Consider the following 22038-nt stretch of genomic DNA (forward strand, 5'->3'; position numbering starts at 1 on the left):
GTTGGTAACATCTGAAACAGCTGGTCATTAGTGCAGGTTTAATTCAAAATTCAAAATGAATTAATACAGAGATTAATTCCTGTAACGGATGAATCCAGAAATAGCTCTGGTAGACCGAAGTGCTGTTCAGCCGCAGCGCACGAGAGCAACTCTCGTGCTGCATGCTACGAGAGCAACTCTCGTGTTGCTTGGTCTCGGCCAGCGCACACGAGAGCACCTCTCGTGCTGCTCGTTCTCTGTTCGGCCTAATGCTCTCGGGCCAGGTCGAACCCAGGCTTGGCTTAGAGTTTGGAAAACTGATACCGAAAGTTGGCATAACTTAGCCCGCATGGCTGAAGTTGGCATAACTTAGCCCGCAAGGCCAGCCAATTTCCGGACGACATTCGTGCCGGCGCACACGAGCTCGGGCTTGAATCAAGCCTCTCCGAAGTCATCTCTAGTTGGAATTTGATTTGCACCCCCCCCCCCTCACCTCCCCGCGCGAGAGAGCCTCTATGCTATACAATTCTACAAGCTCTAAAAAAAAAGCTCTTGTATAAAAGGGGAGTGAAATCCTCTTTCCAAATCAATGTGGGACAAAGCTCACTTTTACCTTACATTTTCCAACTCAATGGGTCTACTTTGAGAATCAATATCTCATTCACCCATTATCCGTTTTGAGCGTACAATATATCAATCTCTTCGTCTCACTACGAAGAATCCGAATCCACTTTGACCCGATCCAAATCGGAAGTGAACCCCACTGATAATTGTACCACAAAATAGCCACTTAACATGTCATTTTATGCCATTTTAATGCTATTTTTCCAACAGATATAAGTGGACCTTGGTACATCAATGAACCCTTCCCTGACCAATATAAGTGAATCTCCAGTCGACTATTGTTAACTATAACATTTCCTATTTCCTTAGTGTAAGCCTTATTTACACCCTCTGCTTCCTTTTCTATGTTGAAATCCTTAAGTTCATTCTTTCCCTGCAATCATAAACACCTTTCAAGATTCCAGTTTATCAGCATGATATATATAATGCAATATATATACATATACCTGGATATCCACGTCAAAAACTCGACCTGATTTGTTGAGATATGGGGTTTTATAGTTGTTGTATCTAAGTAATTCAGCAAAGTGAAGTCTCACAGTATATTCACCATCCCTTAAACAAAATCCATAATACTTCAAGGAGATTGGGGATACACGTGCTGTACTGTAAAGAGGCTCATCACCATTATTCATTATGTATTTGTCGTTTATTGATGAGTAGGATCCCATACTACTATAACCCCATCTTGAACTGCTACTCAGAAAGAAAGTTGAACTTCCATTTGAATTCAGATCGCCTTCATAAATACTTCCATTTATTTGCATTGATTCACCACCACAATTTATAAATAGATGGTCCTTTACTGCAATGGAAAAATAAAAAAAATTAAGAGTGTCATTATATTTGAAATAAATGTTTTTGTTAGGTCGCTGCTGCAGTTATTAATATACTTACATTGGTTTTTTAGGCCGCTGCTGCAGTTATAGCCAACATGTTCCCAGTGTGTACCCCTAAAATATCAAAATGAACACAAAAACAAGATCAAAACCATTTACATTTTTGTGTTTTTTGAGTGTCCACCAAGTGCTTACCCATCACTAGAATTAAGGGATGAGAAAAAGTTCCTGCAATAGAAATTAAAGATCCAAAGTATGAAAAAACAAAACATCTAGATAGGGAAAATGGCATAATAAAGAAAGGCGTCGTGTCAATTAGAAATCCTCACAAGTTAGATGAGTTTGAATCCAAATTTTGAATTTCTGCAACATTGTTTGTGAAAAGATTTTCAGACACATCGCTGCATTAAATGAAAAGTAAACAATAAATTAAGAGCAAAGCGTTACACATTTGAGAAAAGGGTAATGGCAATGCCTTTCTACACATTCTTGTATAAAATTGTCCATTACATGTTAAATTTACGTTACATGTTTTGGGTTATGTCTCGATGGAATGGAATAAGATGAGAACAAGAACAAGTGATGACTGGGCCTAACACTTTCGGTTCAAATCCAGCCTACATGATCGAGATCAAATATTGTGGCCAAAATCGTTAGACATCAGCTGCAATTCTTTATTAATGTTCATTTTATCATAGCCAAAAAGTGGATATATATATATATATATATATATATATATATATATATATATATATATATATATATATATATATATATATAGTTTTTGTTTGGAATCCAAGCACTTACATATTCATAGTCGAATTGATTATCCAGGTTGGAATTGTCCCATTAAGCTTATTTCCTTGGAGAAATCTGAAAAAACAATTCAAATTAAGATTCTAGCAAGTCTAGCTTACTTTGACGCATGTAGCAGACTCGACAATAAGAAATACAATATATATATATATATATATATATATATATATATATATATATATATATATATATATATATATATAAAAGAGCGCTCATATGTGGTCATGTGAATCTACAAATACACTAGAGTAAGGCTAATAATGCACCAATTACACAAATAAAACACACAACAATGTGATTTTCCCTATTCCGGTGCCTTATGACGAGTTTACCCGTAGGAGAATGTGGGCGAAAATACTGAAAGAATCTTGATTAATGTGATTCATTGTATCTATCTAATATAATGGTCTGTAATTGACCATATGATCACACCTAACAACATGGCCACATGTGATCACCCCAATATATATATATATATATATATATATATATATATATATATATATATATATATATATATATATATATATATATATATATATATTGTTTTTGTGAAAGCAATGGATATGATATGTTTATGCAAACTTGCTTACATGTGCATTGGTGGGGTGAGGGTGGAATGATTTGGAATTTGACCAAACAAACTATTGAAACTCAAGTCCCTGAAGGAAAATATATAAAATGAAAATAATCAAAATTAAACATAGCAAACTGTTCATAAGTGGTTTCATTTCAGAGAGCTGAGATTAACTTTTTTGCAATGATATGATGCCCATAATTTAATTTGCGAATAACTCACAGCAAATACAGATTGCTTAGATTCCAGATGATGTCAGGAATAGGGCCAACAAGTTAACATTTCCTTAATGTCCTGATCGAGAACAGGTAGATGAGCAGTATATATATTAGTAGCTTCAATTCAAAGCAAAAGGAGCAGATTAAAGTATGTGAGAAATGAAAGCTTACAGAGAGTTCAAGGAATCCATATTTGTAAAATTAGGAAACTGCGACTCTCCTCCTCCGACTAAGTCGCTACATGCCTGCGCAATATATATATATATATATATATATATATATATATATATATATATATATATATATATATATATTTGTTTATTTATTTATACAAGATGAAAATAAGATGCGTTAAATAAATTTATTACAATAATCAAGCAAGCTTGGTCGTTCGATCTTACAAGTCATTAAGATCTGTCAAGTTTGAAAATGCAACAACAGGGAGAGGACCTTTGAAATTATTTTCCAATAGAGACCTACTCGATCCATCATTCCATCATATCCATCATAATATATATAAAACTACAATTAAGTTTCATCATATCAATTGCGTTTGGTGCTATATATATATATATATATATATATATATATATATATATATATATATATATATATATATATATAGGGTTGCATTCAAATGCAAACACCTTTAAAATACAAACATGTGGACATATACCGTGCACACACTTAAATGCAGGTGTGCACACATCTGTGGACGACAGTGCACAAACCTAAATGTCGGTGTGCACACATCCGTAATATGTATGTGTGAATCCACAGTATTTGGGCCAGTGTGCACACGCCCATGAACGACAGTGCACACAGGCGGACACAGCACACAAAAACATCAAAACTAATCACAACCTTAGATATTCAAAATCCAACGATCCAGAATTATCCACAGGTTTGTATTTTAAGCCTTGTTTTTACATGAATGTAATTCTATATATATATATATATATATATATATATATATATATATATATATGCCTTACAAATATGTGAGGTTTTGTAGTTGTCCAATGAAATCTGGGATTGGTCCACTCAAGTTGTTCCCTTGAACATTGCTGAAGAAATAATTAATTAGCAGAGCAGATGACTGATTAAGGCAAGCAAACATTATTATTTACATACATACTTACAGATATTCAAGAAGAACTAGATTTTCAAGCTGATAGGGCAGAGGACCAGAGAGGTTATTGTTACTAAGGTCCCTGGATTAATATACATAAATTTTGAAAATAAATTAAAGGGGAAATTGCACTTTTCATCCCTAAGTTATAGGGTAATTGTAGAATTCGTCCCTAAGTGTTGGTCATGCTCACTTTTTGTCCCTAAGTTATCATTGGCGTTGCAATTTTCGGCCCTGAGTTATAAGGTAATTGTAGGATTCGTCCCTAAGTGTTGGTCATGTTCACTTTCCATCCCTAAGTTATCATTGACGTTGCACTTTTCATCCCTGAGTTATACTAAAATTGCAAATTTCGCCCATAATCACTACTACATAAATTGTATACTATGTCACTTTTTAAATAACCGTTGTCTAATATATTGTGTTATACACTTATACTACGTCACTTAATAGACGACGGTTGTTTAAATAACTACCTATGTAGTTGACATACACGACAGTTTTTTAACCACCGTATATAGTTAACATACACGACGATTTCCAAAACCGTCGTAGAAAGTGTATATTTACAACGGCAGTCACTTACACGCGCGACACTTCAAAAATTGTCGTGTATGTGTAAAAAAATCGTCGGTGGTTATTTAAAGTGTATGACGTAAAAAAAAATTAATTAAGTTATATACGGCGGTTATTTAAAAACCCGTTGTCTATTAAATGGCGTAGTATAACAAAATATATAAGAAGGTGGTTATTTTAAAAACATCTGTCTATTAAGTGACGTAGTATACCATTTATGTAGTAGTGATTAGGGACGAAAATTGCAATTTTAGTATAACTCAGGGACGAAAAGTGCAACGCAAATGATAACTTAGGGACGCAAAGTGAGCATAAACAACACTCGGGGACAAATTCTACAATTACTCTATAACTCAGGGACAAAAAGTGCAACACTAATGATAACTTAGGGACGAAAGTTGAGCATGACCAACACTCAAGGACGAATTCTACAATTACCCTATAACTTAGGGACGTAAAATGCAATTTTCCCTAAATTAAATAATAAACCAGAAAGAATGAACAGGTTGTTGCCCATCAATTAATCGAATGACTACATTCAAAAAAAAATTAATCGAATGACTAAATAAATTAATTATATACTTACAACACTGTTAGATTTGCGAGGGAATCCAACTGAGTTGGAATTAAACCGCTAAATAAATTAGCCGATAGGTTCCTGCAATGAAACTCATAAGTACATGGATTTCATGTCTTGTTTGGTAAAATAGTTAGCTTATAGTCCATTTTAGCTTGTTTGACTTGATTAAACAACCCATATAAGTATTTGGATAATTAGTGTTTTTGTAACAATATTGCTCTGAAATTTTGAAATTCAAAAAAAATGCTCAAAACAGTTTTTTCGATTAGATTTATTAGACAGTCATTTTTCATAATCTGCTAACTGCTAACAACTAATTAACCAAACATCTTTCTACAATCAGCCAATATTATCAATTAATCAAACTCACTAACACAATCAGCTAACAACTGACAACTATCAGCCAATAACTATTTACCAAACACCCCGTATAGCTCCATTCATGGAGCTATATAAGTACATTTCCGGTATATATATAGCTCCATTTATTTTATACCTTAGTTACTTAATAAACCTGCAATATCAACTTTATGAACTTGCAAAAATAAACTCGTAGCAGTAACTTATTGTACTTGTTGTAATTACTTCCTGAACTTATAGTAGTAACTTAGCTTAATAAACTTACAGGATTGACTTAATGAATTTATATTTGCGATTTTTTTGATAACTATATTTGTAAATTTATGTTAAAAAGAATTTAGGGAGAGAAATTAGGGATTGTTTGATATAGGCTATGTTTGGAAAGCCTAACTGAAAGGCAGCTGAAAGTTGAAAAGCTATAATCTAGGAGCTGAAAAATGAAGAGCTGTTAAGCTAGCTATTATGCTTGAAAGTGTTTTGTAAAATTAGCTGTTTGATAAGCTGATAAATGTAAAAAGACTAAAAAGGGCATCTTCATAAAATTTAAATTAGTTTGTTTACATATTAAAATTTAACATTTTGTCTTCAAAAAAATTTAACATTTTGAAATAAAATTATTAGGATAATCACGATCTAGCATCCCATAACATCTTCATCCTATTCATCATATATATATATATATATATATATATATATATATATATATATATATATATATATATATTAGATAATCCATCTTAAAATAATAATAATAATAATAATAATAATAAAAATAATAAATAATGATAAAGGTGCGGATAAAGGAATTGTCCTTCTTTAAAAAAATTTAATAATAATAATAAAGGATTTGTCTTGAAAGTTGCAGATAAAGAAGAAGTAAAGGGTTTTTAAATTGAGAAGGATAAAGAATGTTATTTCTTTAAAATAATAAGGATAAAAATGAAAAAAAAAAAAAGTTGGAAGCTCATAGCTTATTTTGAAACGCTACCTAAGGTAACGTCTCAAAATAAGCTCTTATTTTAAGCTACAAGCTTATTGTGGAAACATTACCAAACAGAGTTTATAGCTTATTAGTAGCTATAAACTTCTAAATAAGCTCTACCAAACAGAGTCATAGTTTAGGCTAATTACCTTGCCCACAAAAGGTGAATTCTCTTACCCCAAGACTCTCACACCTCAACCTATTAGGTGGGAGGACCAGTGTCTGGTGCTTGCATTGAGTTCACCACATTGGATGTAACTCCTACATTGCGGCTGTTATGGCTCAATCATGGCCCTTGTCCATAATCTGTCACTCATGAGCCAACTGATATAATTTGGGTTAATCTTGTAAGATGGACCGTGGTGTAGGATATAACAATTTGGTGTACTCCGTAATAGTTATTGACCAAAAAATAGGATATCCAATTGAAAATGTGAATAAATCTTTTTTAAATAAATTAAATACTCCATTTGTTTCATTTTATGTGTTTGGCTGGTTTGGTTAATAAGACTTTAGGTTATTTACAATTAATTTTTTTTTTATAATATTAAGTTTAGTATTAACATATAAAATTTATATATTTAAAAATTACGTAAATATAAATTTTTTAAAAATTATAAGAAAATACTAAAAGAAAATAAGCGAAGAAAAAAAAGAGTTTGTTTGACTAATAAATAACGAACATGACAAGTAAAATGTGATAGAAAAAAGTAATAAATAAGATAGAATGATTCTCACCTATTAATTTACAAAATAAGTAAATAGATTACATACTCATATACTTACAGAAGCTCTAGTTTTGCAAGGGAGTTTAGTTGATGTGGAATTGGACCATCAAATGAATTACCAGATAGAACCCTGTATTGGAAACCACAAGTACATTTTAGACATAGTTTGATTTATTTATTCAATTAGCTAACAAATAACTCAAAACTTATGTAATACCATCTTACGTGAAAAAATATCAAATATGTAAACAAAAATTAAATATTTTTCTATAAGCCAACAAGTATTATATTTTCAAGTTTGCTAAAAATTATCGTGTTTCCTTGACAAGTATTGGTAAAATGTAATACATACTTTTTCATAAAAATGTAATAATTGTTGATCCAAAAAAAAAAAAAAGAAACTTATGCGATACTATATAAAAATATAACATGAGACGAATCTCAAATATATAATTTCTTTTAAGAAAATTATAATACTGGCTAATAAGTATTATATTTTCTAATTTATTGAAAAAAATATTACTTTTCTTTGAAAAGTATTAATGATATGTACGGAGTAATATCTTTCTATTAAGAAGTAATCATTGTTAGCCTATAAAGAGGATATCAGATTGAAAATGTGCACAATTTTTAAAAAGAAATTAAACACTAAACAAGATACATAAATTATTACCTGCTAATTAACGAAGAAGTATTTTTTGCCTGTTAATTAACAAAATGAGTAAATAAATTACGCATAAACTTACAAAGACTTTGGTTTTACAAGGGAACTCAAGTGAGTAGGAAATGAACCACTGAATAAATTTCCAGAAAGATCCCTGTAGTGAAAATTACAAGTATATTTTAAACGGAGTTTCATTTATTTAAATTAGCTAATAAATAATAAAAATATTTATGAGAAACCGCCTTACGTGGGACACATCTCAAATATGTAACTTTTAAAAAATAAAAATGTAATACTTTTATGTGAGCTAACAAGCTTTACATTTTCTAGTTTACTAAAAATTATTAGTTTTTATTTATTTATTTATTTATAAATGTATTGTTGATATATTCTTACAAAGACTTTAGTTTTACAAGGGAACTCAAGCGAGTAGGAAATGAACCACTGAATAAATTTCCAGAATGATCCCTGTAGTGAAAATTACAAGTATATTTTAGACGGAGTTTCATTTATTTAATTTAGCTAATAAATAATAAAAATATTTATGAGAAACCACCTCACGTGAGACACATCTCAAATATGTAACTTTTAAAAAATAAAAATGTAATACTTTTATGTGAGCTAACAAGCTTTACATTTTCTAGTTTACTAAAAATTATTATTATTATTATTTTTTATTTTTTATAAATGTATTGTTGATATATTTTAACCGAAGATGTAATAGTTGTTGATGACTTAAAAATAGGATATCAAATTGAAAATGGGCACACTTTTAAAAAAAAAAAAAAAAAAAAAAAAAGAAGAAGAAATTAAACAATAAACAAACTAATAAACTATGTAAATAAATGACTCATATACTTATAGAGTAATTTATTGGCCTGCCAAATGAGTTACTAGATAGATCCCTATAATGAAACCACAAGTGCATTTTAAACGGAGTTTCATTTATTTATTCAATTAACTAAGCTAAAAGATACTTAATAGAATATATATGTAAATAAATTATTCATATACTTACAGGAGTTACAGATATGCTAGATTTTTTAAGAAAGCCAACTGAGTTGGTATTGGATCGCCAAATGTATTAAAATGCATATATATTACATAATTTATTCAAAAAAAAAAGATTTTTTTTTTAAAGTTACTGGCTCTATTACATTGTAGTATGGAAGTCCAACCCGAGTACCATTAGACCACATAGTATTGTACCAAAAAAAAAAAAGATTTAACATTAACAATATTGTATTATATATATTTCTAATGTTAATTTCATTTATTTAAAACGTTAATTGTTAAAAAGTTACATACCAGAATAAGTTGAAATATTAAAAATTTCACTATACATTATTAATTTTATCAATATAAATTACAAATATTTGTACATATTAATTTATTCTTAATTTTATGAATTTTTTTGGTAGAATCAAAATTTTCTACTGAACTTATTTTTAAATGTTCTTTAATTAATGTTTGCAAATAGTTTGACAAAATGAATATTTTGTAAAGTGGGAATGAGTAACCTTATTTATGAAATAGCTCAAGAGTTCAAGTCCTTCAAAGGCATTGTAATTGTATAATTTGGAATCATATTAATAAAATATGTTGGAGATGTAATTACTTATTTTTATAATATTAATAAAATAAGATATGGCATCATCAATTAGACTGATGTAGCAATGATAAGGTCAATTTCACATCAGCAAAACTAACATTCATTTTAACACCGTTAGTACATGGACCTTATAGATATTTTGATCAGTATTTTTTAACAAAAATGTAATAATTTAATTTTTTATAAGAAGTATTACATTTTATAGTTTACTAAAAAAGTATTATTCTTTCCACGAGAAGCAATAATTGTTAACCCAATTAAAAAGAGGATATCAATTTGAAGATGTGCATTATTTTTAAAAAGAAATTAAATAATAAACAAGATAAAGTGATTATTGCATCTCAATTAACATAATGAGTAAATAAATTACTCATATACTTACAAAGACTTTAGATTCACAAGAGAACCCAAGTGAGTAGGAATTGAACCACGGAATTGATTTGAAGATAAATCCCTACAGTGGAAATCACAAGTACATGTTAGACAAAGTTTTATTGATTTATTCAATTAGTTAATAATAACACAAAAATTTATGAGAAACTGTTTTAAGTGAAATATGTGATTTTTTTAAAAACAAAAATATAATACTTTTATATGGGCTAACAAGTTTTACATTTTTCAATTTACTAAAAAAAAAATATTTTTTCTTTAAAATATATTGGTTAAATGTAATACTTTTTTTAACAATCATTATCGTCCACACAATTGTGTGGGCCATACTATCAAATAATGTATATTCCGTACACAAATAATGTACATTTAATATATTAAAAATGTAAATTGTATTCAGGAAAAATACATTATTTGAGTATTAAAAGTACATTATTTTGTGTAATGAACATTCAGTACATGAATAATGTACTTTTAATACATTAAAATATATTTTTTGTTATAGTTCACACAATACTGTGTGGACCGTGGTCCACATAATAATTTGAACCCCCACCCCCCCTTTTTTTATTTTTATTTTTTATGAAGATATAGTTGTTGGCCCAAAAATAAGATATTAGTCTTATTAGATTGAAAATGTGTACATATATATATATATATATATATATATATATATATATATATATATAAAATACCTACAATTAACAGTTTTTGTACATGTAAACAAATAACTTGATAATTGCTGACAAATAATATGATAGCTACAAGTACATAAACTATCAACTACATGTATAAAATGTGTCAACTATAGATACGTAATCAGAAGGTTATTTTTAAATAATTGTTGATACATAATATGATAGATACATGTACAAAAACTATCAACTACTGATATAGAATGTGTTAACTATAGATATAGAGTCTGAAAGTTATTTTTGGACCAGGGTCTACAATGCAAGGTAGATCCTGATCCATGATATAATTTGCCAATGACTCTCCCCAGTTAATTAACCAAATATGTAAATGAATTACTCATATACTTACAGATACGTTAGATTTATAAGAGAACCCAATTGAGTTGGAATTTCACCGCCAAATGAATTACCAGATAGATCCCTAGTGTTGAAAACAACAAATGCATATCAGACAACGTAATATATACTCGTAACATTTAGAAACAACATAATCATATCCAAAAAGAATCATGCAGATAATTTTACATATTCTATTTTATTAAATATGAAATAGATAATTTTATATTAGATGACTTAATATTATTTTTGAATGCTACTGACTCTGTTATAATGTAGTATCTGTTCATAACTATTTTCTCAACCTAATGAAGCACAAAGGGCTAATAACGCCTCCATTGAGGCTCGAACTCACAACCTCTCATATGGGAATCTAACCCGGGTGCCATCAAATTTCTCCCATATGGGACTTAATATTATTTATTTATCCCATTTTTCTATCAAATTTCTCTATTTATTGGTTAAATTAACTATTCATTTGTCTCATTTTACCTATTATATTTACTATTTATTGGTTAAATCATTTGTTCTTCTTATTTTCTTTAACATTTTGTTATAATTTTTAAATTTAATTTTTTGGGTATTTAATAGTAATTGAAATGTAGTTTCTAAATATATAAATTTTATATGCTAACGCTAAATTAATTTTTTTTTTGTTTATTAGTACTTTAATATACTTTTTAAAATAAAATTCTATATACTGATAATGAGTAAATTGAATTAAATTCCACTACCAAAGTAATAAATATTAAATTAATTTATTTTTTGAAACCAAATTAATTTATTTTAATTACTAGGTTATCAATAAATTTTTAAAAAGATTAAAATAAAAGTGTTATTAATTAACCAATCAAATAAGGCCTCATATCGATCAGTTTGTTTAATCACATGCATGATATTTATAATATATAACATCTGAAAGTGACATATATACCAATATAAAAAAAGGTAAAAAAAAAAAAAAAAAAAAAAAAAAAAAAAACAATTACTTGTATGTATATTTTTATTACAAAGGAAGGGCAAATCTTAGACCTCCCACATAAGAGACCAATCAAATACCAATGGATCATAAGTCAATTGGTTATTTTTATGTATATATAATGTAAAATATAACCCTTTTCAATTAGCAAAATACTTTAAAAGATACAAATGAGAGTATGGAAAACTATTGAACTACTGTTTAGTAGTAAAGATACATACTATAAATTATCTGAACTCAAAAAAAAATAATTATAAACAAATATACATATCATCTTGAAAAGAACATGTGACAAGGATCAAATAGACCCTCCAACTTTATACCACTAGTCTCTCGAACTAAAATAACATTCAATTAAATTCTTAAATTTGTTAGAATAGTGCAATTAACCTATTTAATTTGACCAATAATAGCATGTTACCTTCAAGTCACCTGTCACGTAAGATGTCACATTCAATTAATATTTTTAAACTTATTTTTTTAAAAATTAAATTAATTATCCCCTAAAAAAATTACATTAATTATATTAAAAAAAAAAAAAAAAAAAAACAATGCCATGGTAAGCTGACAGCTTGCCCATCATGTAGCCATGGACTAGAAGCCATGGTTTCTCCGTTGAGAAGCGAGCGGGCTTCTCCGTCCAAATCTGGACGGAGAAACACGTTGGCTTCTCCATGAACGGAGAAACCATGGCTTCTCTTCTCCGTTCATAGAGAAGCCAGTGAGCTTCTTCGTCTAGACGGAGAAACTTGTTATCTTCTCCATGAACGGAGAAGAGAAGTCAACGAGCTTCTCTGTTCAAATGTTACATAGAAATTGAACGGATAAATCCAGCAGCTTATCCGCCGCCAATAACTATTTTCTTTTATTTGTTTTTCTTTTTAAATTTTTAAATGAAATGCCATGTTGACGCCAAACAAGCAAATTAACTGGTTACCTTTTAGTATCTTGTTAAAAATGATAATTGCACATTTTTAATCAGTTTAAGAGTTTAATAGGAAGTTTTTTTTTTTTTTTTTCTAGTTCGAGTGTTTAATTGCACTTTGAGATAAAGTTGGAGAGTCTATTTGATCTTTATCCACATTTTTAATACATTAAAAATAATTAATAAAAATCAACCTTTTTTTTGTTGAAGAAAATTGATAAAAAGGACCCCCTTTTACACACAAAATATAAGGAGAAATATTATTAACTTTTACAAATTTTATTTTACTAAATATTAAATGTATAACTTTATATTAAATGACTTTATATTTAATATTATTATATATATAATAACAATGTAATACATTAATGACCTATGTGAATGAGACATTACAATATATTTTTGCCAAAAGAAGAAAACAAGGGACATTTTTGTTAATTTTTTGCCAATTTACAAAGTTATTAAAAGTACTAGTTTTTTAGTTAAGCTGTACATAAGACGAAGCGCCCTTTTTTTTTTTTTTTTTTTTTTTTTTTTTTTTTTTTTTTTTTAATTTAAGGATATAATTGAATGTTTTTAAGTAAATTGAAAGTTTATTATTTTTTCTTAATTTTAAAAATAATAAAAATAAGTGATATTAATCAATGAAATGCTATACGTACATACTTTACAAAACCTTCATTTAATATAGTAAGATATATATTTCAAAATTCTTCAATAACAACCACTCATGAGATGTTTGGTTCACAAAAAAAGAAAAAGAAAAAGAAATAAAAATCAAGAAGAAATGGAATATAATTGAGGGAGGATGAAATAAGACTTGCTTTTCATTATTTTGTTCATCTCAAGAATTATATTCAAATGTTCAGTTGATTTAAGAAATGATTAAATGAAAAAGAAATATGTTATTACCTATCAAAGAGTACTTTTATTGTCCAAAACTACTATTACATGTTTACCCTATTCAGCAAACCAAACACAATATCACTTTTTTTTTTTTTTTTTTTTTTTTTCGCATTCCTTATTTGTTTGTTGTGACGAGGAAAACCCGTATTCACTACTCAATGGTATACACTAGATAAATTTTGTCTTATACCTTAGACGTCAAAGGATTACAATGAGGTAAACCAACTAAATTATTGCCCCTAACTGATCAACTCAAAATAAGAAGTTCAATAAATAGCTTCCACCGAGAGTAATAAAATATTTTCTTCTACCTATCAAGGGGAGTGTTGTGTTGACTTACAAGAAATTCAACTTCATATTACCAAGAAACGGGGGTATTGATCCTTCCAATTCGTTGCCTTCAAGATCCCTATCAATTATAGAAGAGAATACAATATTTTTAAAAAAATGTTTATACTCATCATTCTCATATCATCATGTCAAGCACCAAATGAAAAAAAAAAAGGAGATCAGATGAATATTAATAATACTTACAAATGTATGAGATTCTTTAAATTTGCATAAGACATTGGAATCTCGCCCGAAAACTTGTTTCCATACAACATTCTATAACAAATACACCAGAGACAACTCAATGCATGCATAACTTAACTACTTTGTAATAATTATTAAGAATGAAATGTAACATAATAATAGTACATATTATATTATTTCATGCAGGGTACTTACAGTGAGGTTAAATTTGTAAGATTTTCGATTATTTCTGGCAATTTACCTTCCAAACTCCGATATGTAAAACGACTACAACATATTTGCAGGAAAATCAATAGTAATCAAGATTTAGATAATAAATGGATTAAATAGCTAATTGGATCAATACAGAGTTAGGAAAAACAATGGTAACAAATTGAAGTATATAATAAGAAAACAAGTGGTTGTTTTAAAAGACATAAACTATCTTATGTATCGTTAGTGTATAGGTTTATACACCATTATATATTGAATCGCATCCCACCATGCCATTGCAAAATTAAATATTTAAAGATTTCTTTTTACAAAAAAATATAAATAGTAATAATCCCTCTAAGCTATATATATATATATATATATATATATATATATATATATATATATATATATATATATATATATTTTGTCCTATGTTATATGTCTCGTTTAATTAACGAAATTTGACTGAAATTAATTAAAAAAAATTATAAGATAAGGTGGATCGGAGTTCAAGTGTTCATTGTTTATAGTTTTCTAAAATATTAGAATTTTTTTTAGTAATATATTGATAATAAAAAATTTTTATTTTTAAAAATTGTTGTATATATTTGCTTCTAATGAATTATTTTTACAAAAATGTTTTTGGAAATATATGTCATAAAGGTATATTATTATAGTAAACTTATATGTGTAAAATCAATATAATAATATGCGTATATTACTAAATCATTTTTAAATAATAAAAAATACTTTAAAACTACAACAACACCACTAATAATAATAATAACAACAATAATAACAACAACAACAACAATAATAATAATAACAATAATAATAATAACAATAATAATAATAACAATAATAATAATAACAATAATAACAATAATAACAATAATAATAACAATAATAATAATAATAATAATAATAATAATAATAATAATAATAATAATAATAATAATAATGGAAAATTGTAAAAAATGCCCATCTATAATATGCCAATTATCAATGTCACCCCTGAATTATGAGTGGTGTAAATGTTGCCCTTAAATTATCAAAATGGTGCACATATAGCCCCTCCGGTAACGGACCTGTGGTTCACCACCGTTGTCCATCGCTGGTACTTCGAATCGAATGAGGGAAAAAACAACTAAATTACATATTTACTCCGACTTAACGGTGTCGTACACTAATAGGGAACCACATGTTCGTTACGGGAGGGGCTATATGTGCACCGTTTTGATAATTGAGGGGCAACATTTACACCACTCATAATTCTAGGGTGACATTGATAATTGACATATTATAGAGGGGCATTTTTTATAATTTTTCCTAATAATAATTTTGTTACTTATCATCTAATATCCCATAATAAAGTTATTATATTATAGTGAATTTCTTTTATTTATTATTATTTTTAAAAAAAAAAAAACTTAGGTGATCTCAAGCGCAATTAGTTTCTAGTGGGATTCAAACCCCTACATTGCCGCCTCCATTCATGACCTTTAAGTGAGGCAACAAACCAACTACTATACTAAGCCCGGGGTAAACTTATGATATTAAATGAATCTCTTTTATTTACTGCAAACAAGGAGGCTAACTTATTCACTAAATCTCTTAATCATTGCACTCAAGTGATTAACGGATGCTAGACTTTTACTCACTGCACATAAAGAGCCCCTCATTTTAAGAGGTTGTTGCCACGGTGCTGCTAGTGAAATTGGATCCTTTGATCTTTTGTAACAAATTTCACCTACCCATGCAGGCAGTTAAAGATAATAATCAAAATGTCAGCATATATATAGCTACGTTGATTTTTAGTTACTCCTAACCGGCAAATAATGATCATAATAGGCCGCTCCGATTTAGAGTTGAACTTATAAAACCTTGTAATTAGTAAATCAATAATTTGACCAACTTAGCTGGGAATAAATATCTCCTTATTTTGCTAACCAAATGTCATGCAAAAGAGAAAATCATATTATTTGAAATATTAAAATAAAATGAATATATATACTACATTTTTGTCACTCGGCAAACTTTCATATCGAGACTGCAGTCGCAAGTAACCCGATCTAAACTTTGAATCTCGCAAATAGACGAGCTATAATAACTCAGTGAACATCCAAGCAACTTAATGATGGCATTCTCTGGCATATGTGAGAGAGACACTACTGGAAATTCTGAAATTTCCGACCACCTGAAAGTGATCTTAAATCAAGTTGAAAGTCTTGTTCCGACCACTTTTGGTATCCGGAAAAATCTTTGTTGCTATTTCCGACCACTTTTTGGACTTTTTGATATCAACTTAATTTAAGATCATTTTCAGGTGGTCGGAAATTTCAGAATTTCCAGTAGTGAGAAACAAAAAAGTAAAATTAAATAAAAATCAATGCATATATAACAGTTTTAGTTTATTATTTATTCAAAAAAATTCTCAATACTTCACACCCACTATGTCTACAGTCCATATGACATGCTAAAAATATATGTTGAAAATATCATATTTGAAAAATAAAAAATAAAAAAACTCAGAATATTATATTGGTGTGTGTAATTTAAAGAAAAAGAATATTTATGGGCACTTAATTACCATCTTCATCGCCAAGAGGTTTGACTTGGTTGTCACCAAGGTTGAGTATCTGAGTGCAGATTTTTGAAATCCGTCCTGTTGTTGTTGTTACATTTCCTTCTCCCATGGTTAGTTGAGAGTTGAGAGAGAAGAGCAGCAATAATAATATCACCTTTTCCATCTCTCATCAGCAATAATTGAGTTGATTCAATTCTCTGATTTGTTTGGTATCTCGACTCCACTGCCTATCCCCTCCTATTTATATTGCTTAGCACAATTAAATTATTAAGATAAACATTGTACTCGAATTAAAATTTTAACTCTATTGCAAAATTGAATCGAGAGTGAGGCTGTCCTTACCCCTGCCAATATCATATTGGCAAGATGAGTTGGACAATGCCATGTATGCTTTTTGTTTTTTTTTCTTTTTTTTTTTTTAAATAGTGAGGTGACCGTACAAAAAGCTGCCACAAATGCGGCAGCTTTTTGTACTTTTTTTTTTAGTTTTTTTTTTTTTTTAGTTTTTTATTTAGTTTATTTAATTTTGTTTTCTTTATTTTATTTTATTTGTATTTTGTCTTGTATTTTGCGTTATTAATTTTTTTATATTTAATGTGTAATATTTTTTTAAAATTACGTGTCTAAAATTTATGTTGATAAAGATACATTTTTTTTGTAAGATTGATATACATACATTCATTATATTACTATACATAAATTAATTCATTAATACATACATTTAGTTTTTCCATTAATACATACGTAATTAGTTATTTTCACATTTGTTATATTTAATATTTAAATATAAGTTATATATTGATATAAATAAATAATGTTGAAGACAAAATAATATTTATTAAGAAAAAAATATTAATTTTTTAAAGTGATGTGAAATTGGGGCCCACTTTTGGAGGTTGATTGGATTTGCAGGGATGTAGTGTGAATAGTAGATAATTTGCAAATGGGATGATGTGGAAGTGAGACCCATTTTTTAGAGTGGGAGATGTTTGCAGGGGTAAGGACAGCCTGATAGTTTGACCCTGACATAAGTACTACTCCACAACTTCTTGTGGGGCCGATGTGAGATTGTACATTGCCCACTATCACTTGAAAAGCTAACAACTATGGTAACTCACATGTACTCTAAACTCCTCTCAATACTAGTAGGTAGCATTTTTTTTTTTCTTTGGACGACTTCACTACAAACCTTACCAAGGACCAAATAGTGATTAGTTAAGTCGCCGCCCTCCACTAAACTAGCATCAGACGAGGGGATGATTCTCACTCTAGATGGGTTTCGATCACTTTGGATTTTCTTGGTTTCCTTTAAAGTTTGAACCTTATCAAATACGGTGAAATCCCTTTCAGGTAGTCTTTCTTGTCACGCACCACCCTCTCAATAAAAGCACAAAATGATAGATAAGATATATGCTCAAGTTAAGACCCTAGCTTCACCAGAAAAGGTGATTTAACAAGTGGATGCTTGATCTCAACCTAAATATTACTTTATAATTTTATGTGGAGATGTCAAATCATATCATACTATTTTTAATTTATTCAAGAAAATTTTAATGTGTCATATGTAGTATATAGTGATAATCATATATTACAATTTTACTAGACATACAACACAAATAGAAATTCCTTTTATTTAAAGAGTAATACTAAATGCATATATATTTTTGTTCATAGTATGACTCTGTTTGACAGAGCTTATTTAGGAGCTTAAAGCTTATTTTAAGCTACTAATAAGCTAAGCTCTGTTTGGTAATGTTCCAAAAATAAGCTCCTAGCTTAAAATAAGAGCTTATTTTGAAACGTTACTATAGGTAGCGTTTCAAAATAAGCTCATAGCTTCCTAATTTTTTTTCCATCTTTATCCTTTAAAGAAACTAGTACTCCACCCGTGCGATACACGGTATAAGAATACATATGTAAACATTAATTAATATCTTTATACAAAGTCGTAATAATTATTGAGAACATAAAAATATGTAAACATTAATTAATATCTTTATAGAATAATTTTAGACACGTCTTTTATATATATATATATATATATATATATATATATATATATATATATATATATAGGGGAGCCTTCAAGTGAGAACTCTTTGTTAGGTAGGAACTTAAGAACTAATCTAATCCATCCAAATTTACCTAATTAATGATCAAGATAATCTAGCATTTTAATGTGCATCTCAAATATAATTAATTAGAAAGGATATTAGTGTAATTTTATTCAGTTACCAATTAAAAGGGAATATTTTATTTAGATTCTTTCCATGATTTTAGGATTTTAAAATGATGAAGAAGTCATATTGCATTGAGATTCTACATGCACTGCTGGGAAGGGAATCACACGCGAACAAATCAATTGCAATCGGAGGGAGCCATAGACAATGCCACACCATCATCGACGAGCATTGGAGTCTACCTTACAACCATGGGGAAGGTCAAGAACAATACAGAGAACAAAGAAAAAATATGGGGGTGCATCACATCATGCATTGATATAGAGATTCAAATGGCACCATTGGCTTAATACCTCCACAAAACCATGCTCATCCTCCAAGTACCTTCGCATCAGTTTCACCACACTATGTTGCAAGAATATGTTGGAACTCATTTGTGGCCGACGTAGATCAAGGCATCGATACCTATAATCTTCCAAAGTAATATGTACACTGTGTGCACTTGTGTTACACTGTGTGTGCCATAATGTACAGAATTCGTGTGTGTATGAAAAGACATAGTACAGATCGGTGTGCACCTGGGTTTATTGTGTGTGCCAAAATGTGCAGTGATACTAACAAAATGAAATCTCATAAACCAGAATGATGTGATGGACTATGGTGTGCACTCGGGTTACACCGTGTGTTACATTCTGTGCAAAAGCACTGACAGACTGAATTCACGAAGATGTTATAAATTATGGTGTGCACTTGGGTTAAACTGTGTGTGCCACAATATGAAAAATGAGCGTGTGTATGAAAACACGTAAAATAAGTTGGTATGCACTTGTGTTGACCTGTGTGTGCCATATTGTGCAATAACACTGTTAGTATTAAAACACGAAAACTAGGATGATGTGATAGATTAGGGTGTGCACTTGGGTTAACGGGTGTGTTCCATGATGCTGTAAAAACAGAAATACAAAATAACATGAAATTCTAATGTGCCACACTGTATTTCACAATGTGCACATAGAAAGCGTCTAACAGATAATACGCCATACATTACATGAAAACCAGGTTGATGCAACAGACTAGGGTGCGCACTTAGGTTTAATCATGTGTGCCATAATGTAATCAATTAATGTTTGTATGAAAATGTATAAAAGAAGTTGGTGTGCACTTGGGTTGAATTGTGTGTGCACTTAGGTTGAACTGTGTGTGCCATAATGTGCAAAAGCACTGATAGATTGAATTTACGAAAACATAGACTATGGTGTGCATTTGGGTTAAACTGTGTGTGCTACAATATGCAGAATAAGTGTGTTTATGAAAACACGTAAAATAAGTTGGTGTGCACTTGGGTTGAACTGTGTGTCATATTGTTCAATAATATTGTTAGTATGAAAGCACAAAAATCAGGATGATGTGATAGATTAGGGTGTGCACTTTGGTTAACACGTGTGTGCCATGATGTTGTAATAACCGAACTACGAAATAACGTGAAATTCTGATGTGCGACACTGTATTTCACAATGTGCACATAGAAAGCGTATAACAATATTTCACAATGTGCACATAGAAAGCGTATAACACATAATATGCCATACATTAAACAAAAACCAGGTTGATGCGACAGACTAGGGTGTACACTTAGGTTTAACGGTTTGTGCCATAATGTAATCAATTACTGTGTGTATGAAAATATATTAAAGAAGTTGGTGTGCACTTGGGTTGAATTGCGTGTGCCATAATGTGCAATACTACTGTTAGTATGAATACATACATAAATATCACATACAAGAAAACTTTATGACAAAGGGCGACCAACAGAATCATAAACTAGACTGATTTTGCATACTCACTAAAAGTATCACTACTGTTAGTATGAATGCAGACAGAACACTAGCGTTGCCTAGTCCTACTAAGCCACACTAGAAAATCGACAAGCGAAATATATTTTTTTTTCTTTTGAGTTTTTCGACGTTTTTACTATGAATTTTTCAATTCGTCTTCTGCTTCGCTGCAATAATTCCCATTTCCATCTTCTTCTCACTCCTCGCACCCACGATTGTTGACCTCGCCACCGACCACGCCGCGCTCTTGGCGCTCCGATCCGCCATGGGCGACCGTGCTTTTCACTCGAACTTGTCGGAGCCGAATGTGTGTTCTTGGCCGGGGGTTCAATGCTCCTCCTACAGGAAATTCGTTGCAGAGCTTCACCTCCCCAGAATGGGTCTCTCTGGGAAAATCCCGCCAGGGAGTAACGGAAATCTCACCGGCCTTCAGACTCATAGTCTCTGGTAGAATGCTCTCTCCGATCCGCTCCCGCCCAACCTTTTCACCTCGTTACGCGACCTTCGGAACGTTTATCTTCAGCACAACTTCTTCTCTGGAACGTTTATCGTTGTGAGACTGCGATAAACTCCGACCTTCGAAAAGTACGTCAAACTGCTAATTAACCGGCGACTATTAAGCATCTACCCCCATGTAAAATCCTAAAATACCCCTCTTCGCCAAAACTAAAACCCATTTAGCGGATAATCTTCCATTAAAAATTGATTAAATATGGACCATTGATTAAATAAGATAAAAGACTAAGATTAGTTCCTAGGTTCCTACCTAAAGTTTGGTTCCTATATGAA

At 29.8% G+C, this 22038-nt stretch overlaps 2 protein-coding genes across 3 annotated transcripts in view; both read right to left on the reverse strand.

The window, feature by feature from the left end:
* LOC109162481 (probable LRR receptor-like serine/threonine-protein kinase At1g53430) overlaps window positions 1-22038 on the reverse strand; it is a 78913-nt gene that overhangs the window by 2066 nt on the left and 54809 nt on the right. The gene's annotated exons all lie outside the window — the stretch shown is intronic.
* Window positions 1827-16745, reverse strand: LOC109162485 (probable LRR receptor-like serine/threonine-protein kinase At4g36180). The gene is made up of 16 exons (XM_019311195.1): window positions 16665-16745; window positions 14648-14719; window positions 14453-14524; window positions 14259-14327; window positions 11122-11193; window positions 8158-8229; window positions 7470-7541; window positions 5348-5419; window positions 4196-4267; window positions 4049-4120; window positions 3455-3529; window positions 3225-3298; window positions 3058-3129; window positions 2852-2920; window positions 2250-2315; window positions 1827-1843 (listed from the first exon to the last, which is right to left on the reverse strand). The coding sequence occupies exons 1-12, from the start codon at window positions 16688-16690 to the stop codon at window positions 3283-3285; spliced, it is 762 nt and encodes a 253-aa protein (XP_019166740.1). The 5' UTR covers window positions 16691-16745; the 3' UTR covers window positions 1827-1843; window positions 2250-2315; window positions 2852-2920; window positions 3058-3129; window positions 3225-3282.

Source organism: Ipomoea nil, unplaced genomic scaffold (assembly GCF_001879475.1).
Source record: "Ipomoea nil cultivar Tokyo-kokei standard unplaced genomic scaffold, Asagao_1.1 scaffold2942, whole genome shotgun sequence".
Taxonomy (NCBI): Eukaryota; Viridiplantae; Streptophyta; class Magnoliopsida; order Solanales; family Convolvulaceae; genus Ipomoea; species Ipomoea nil.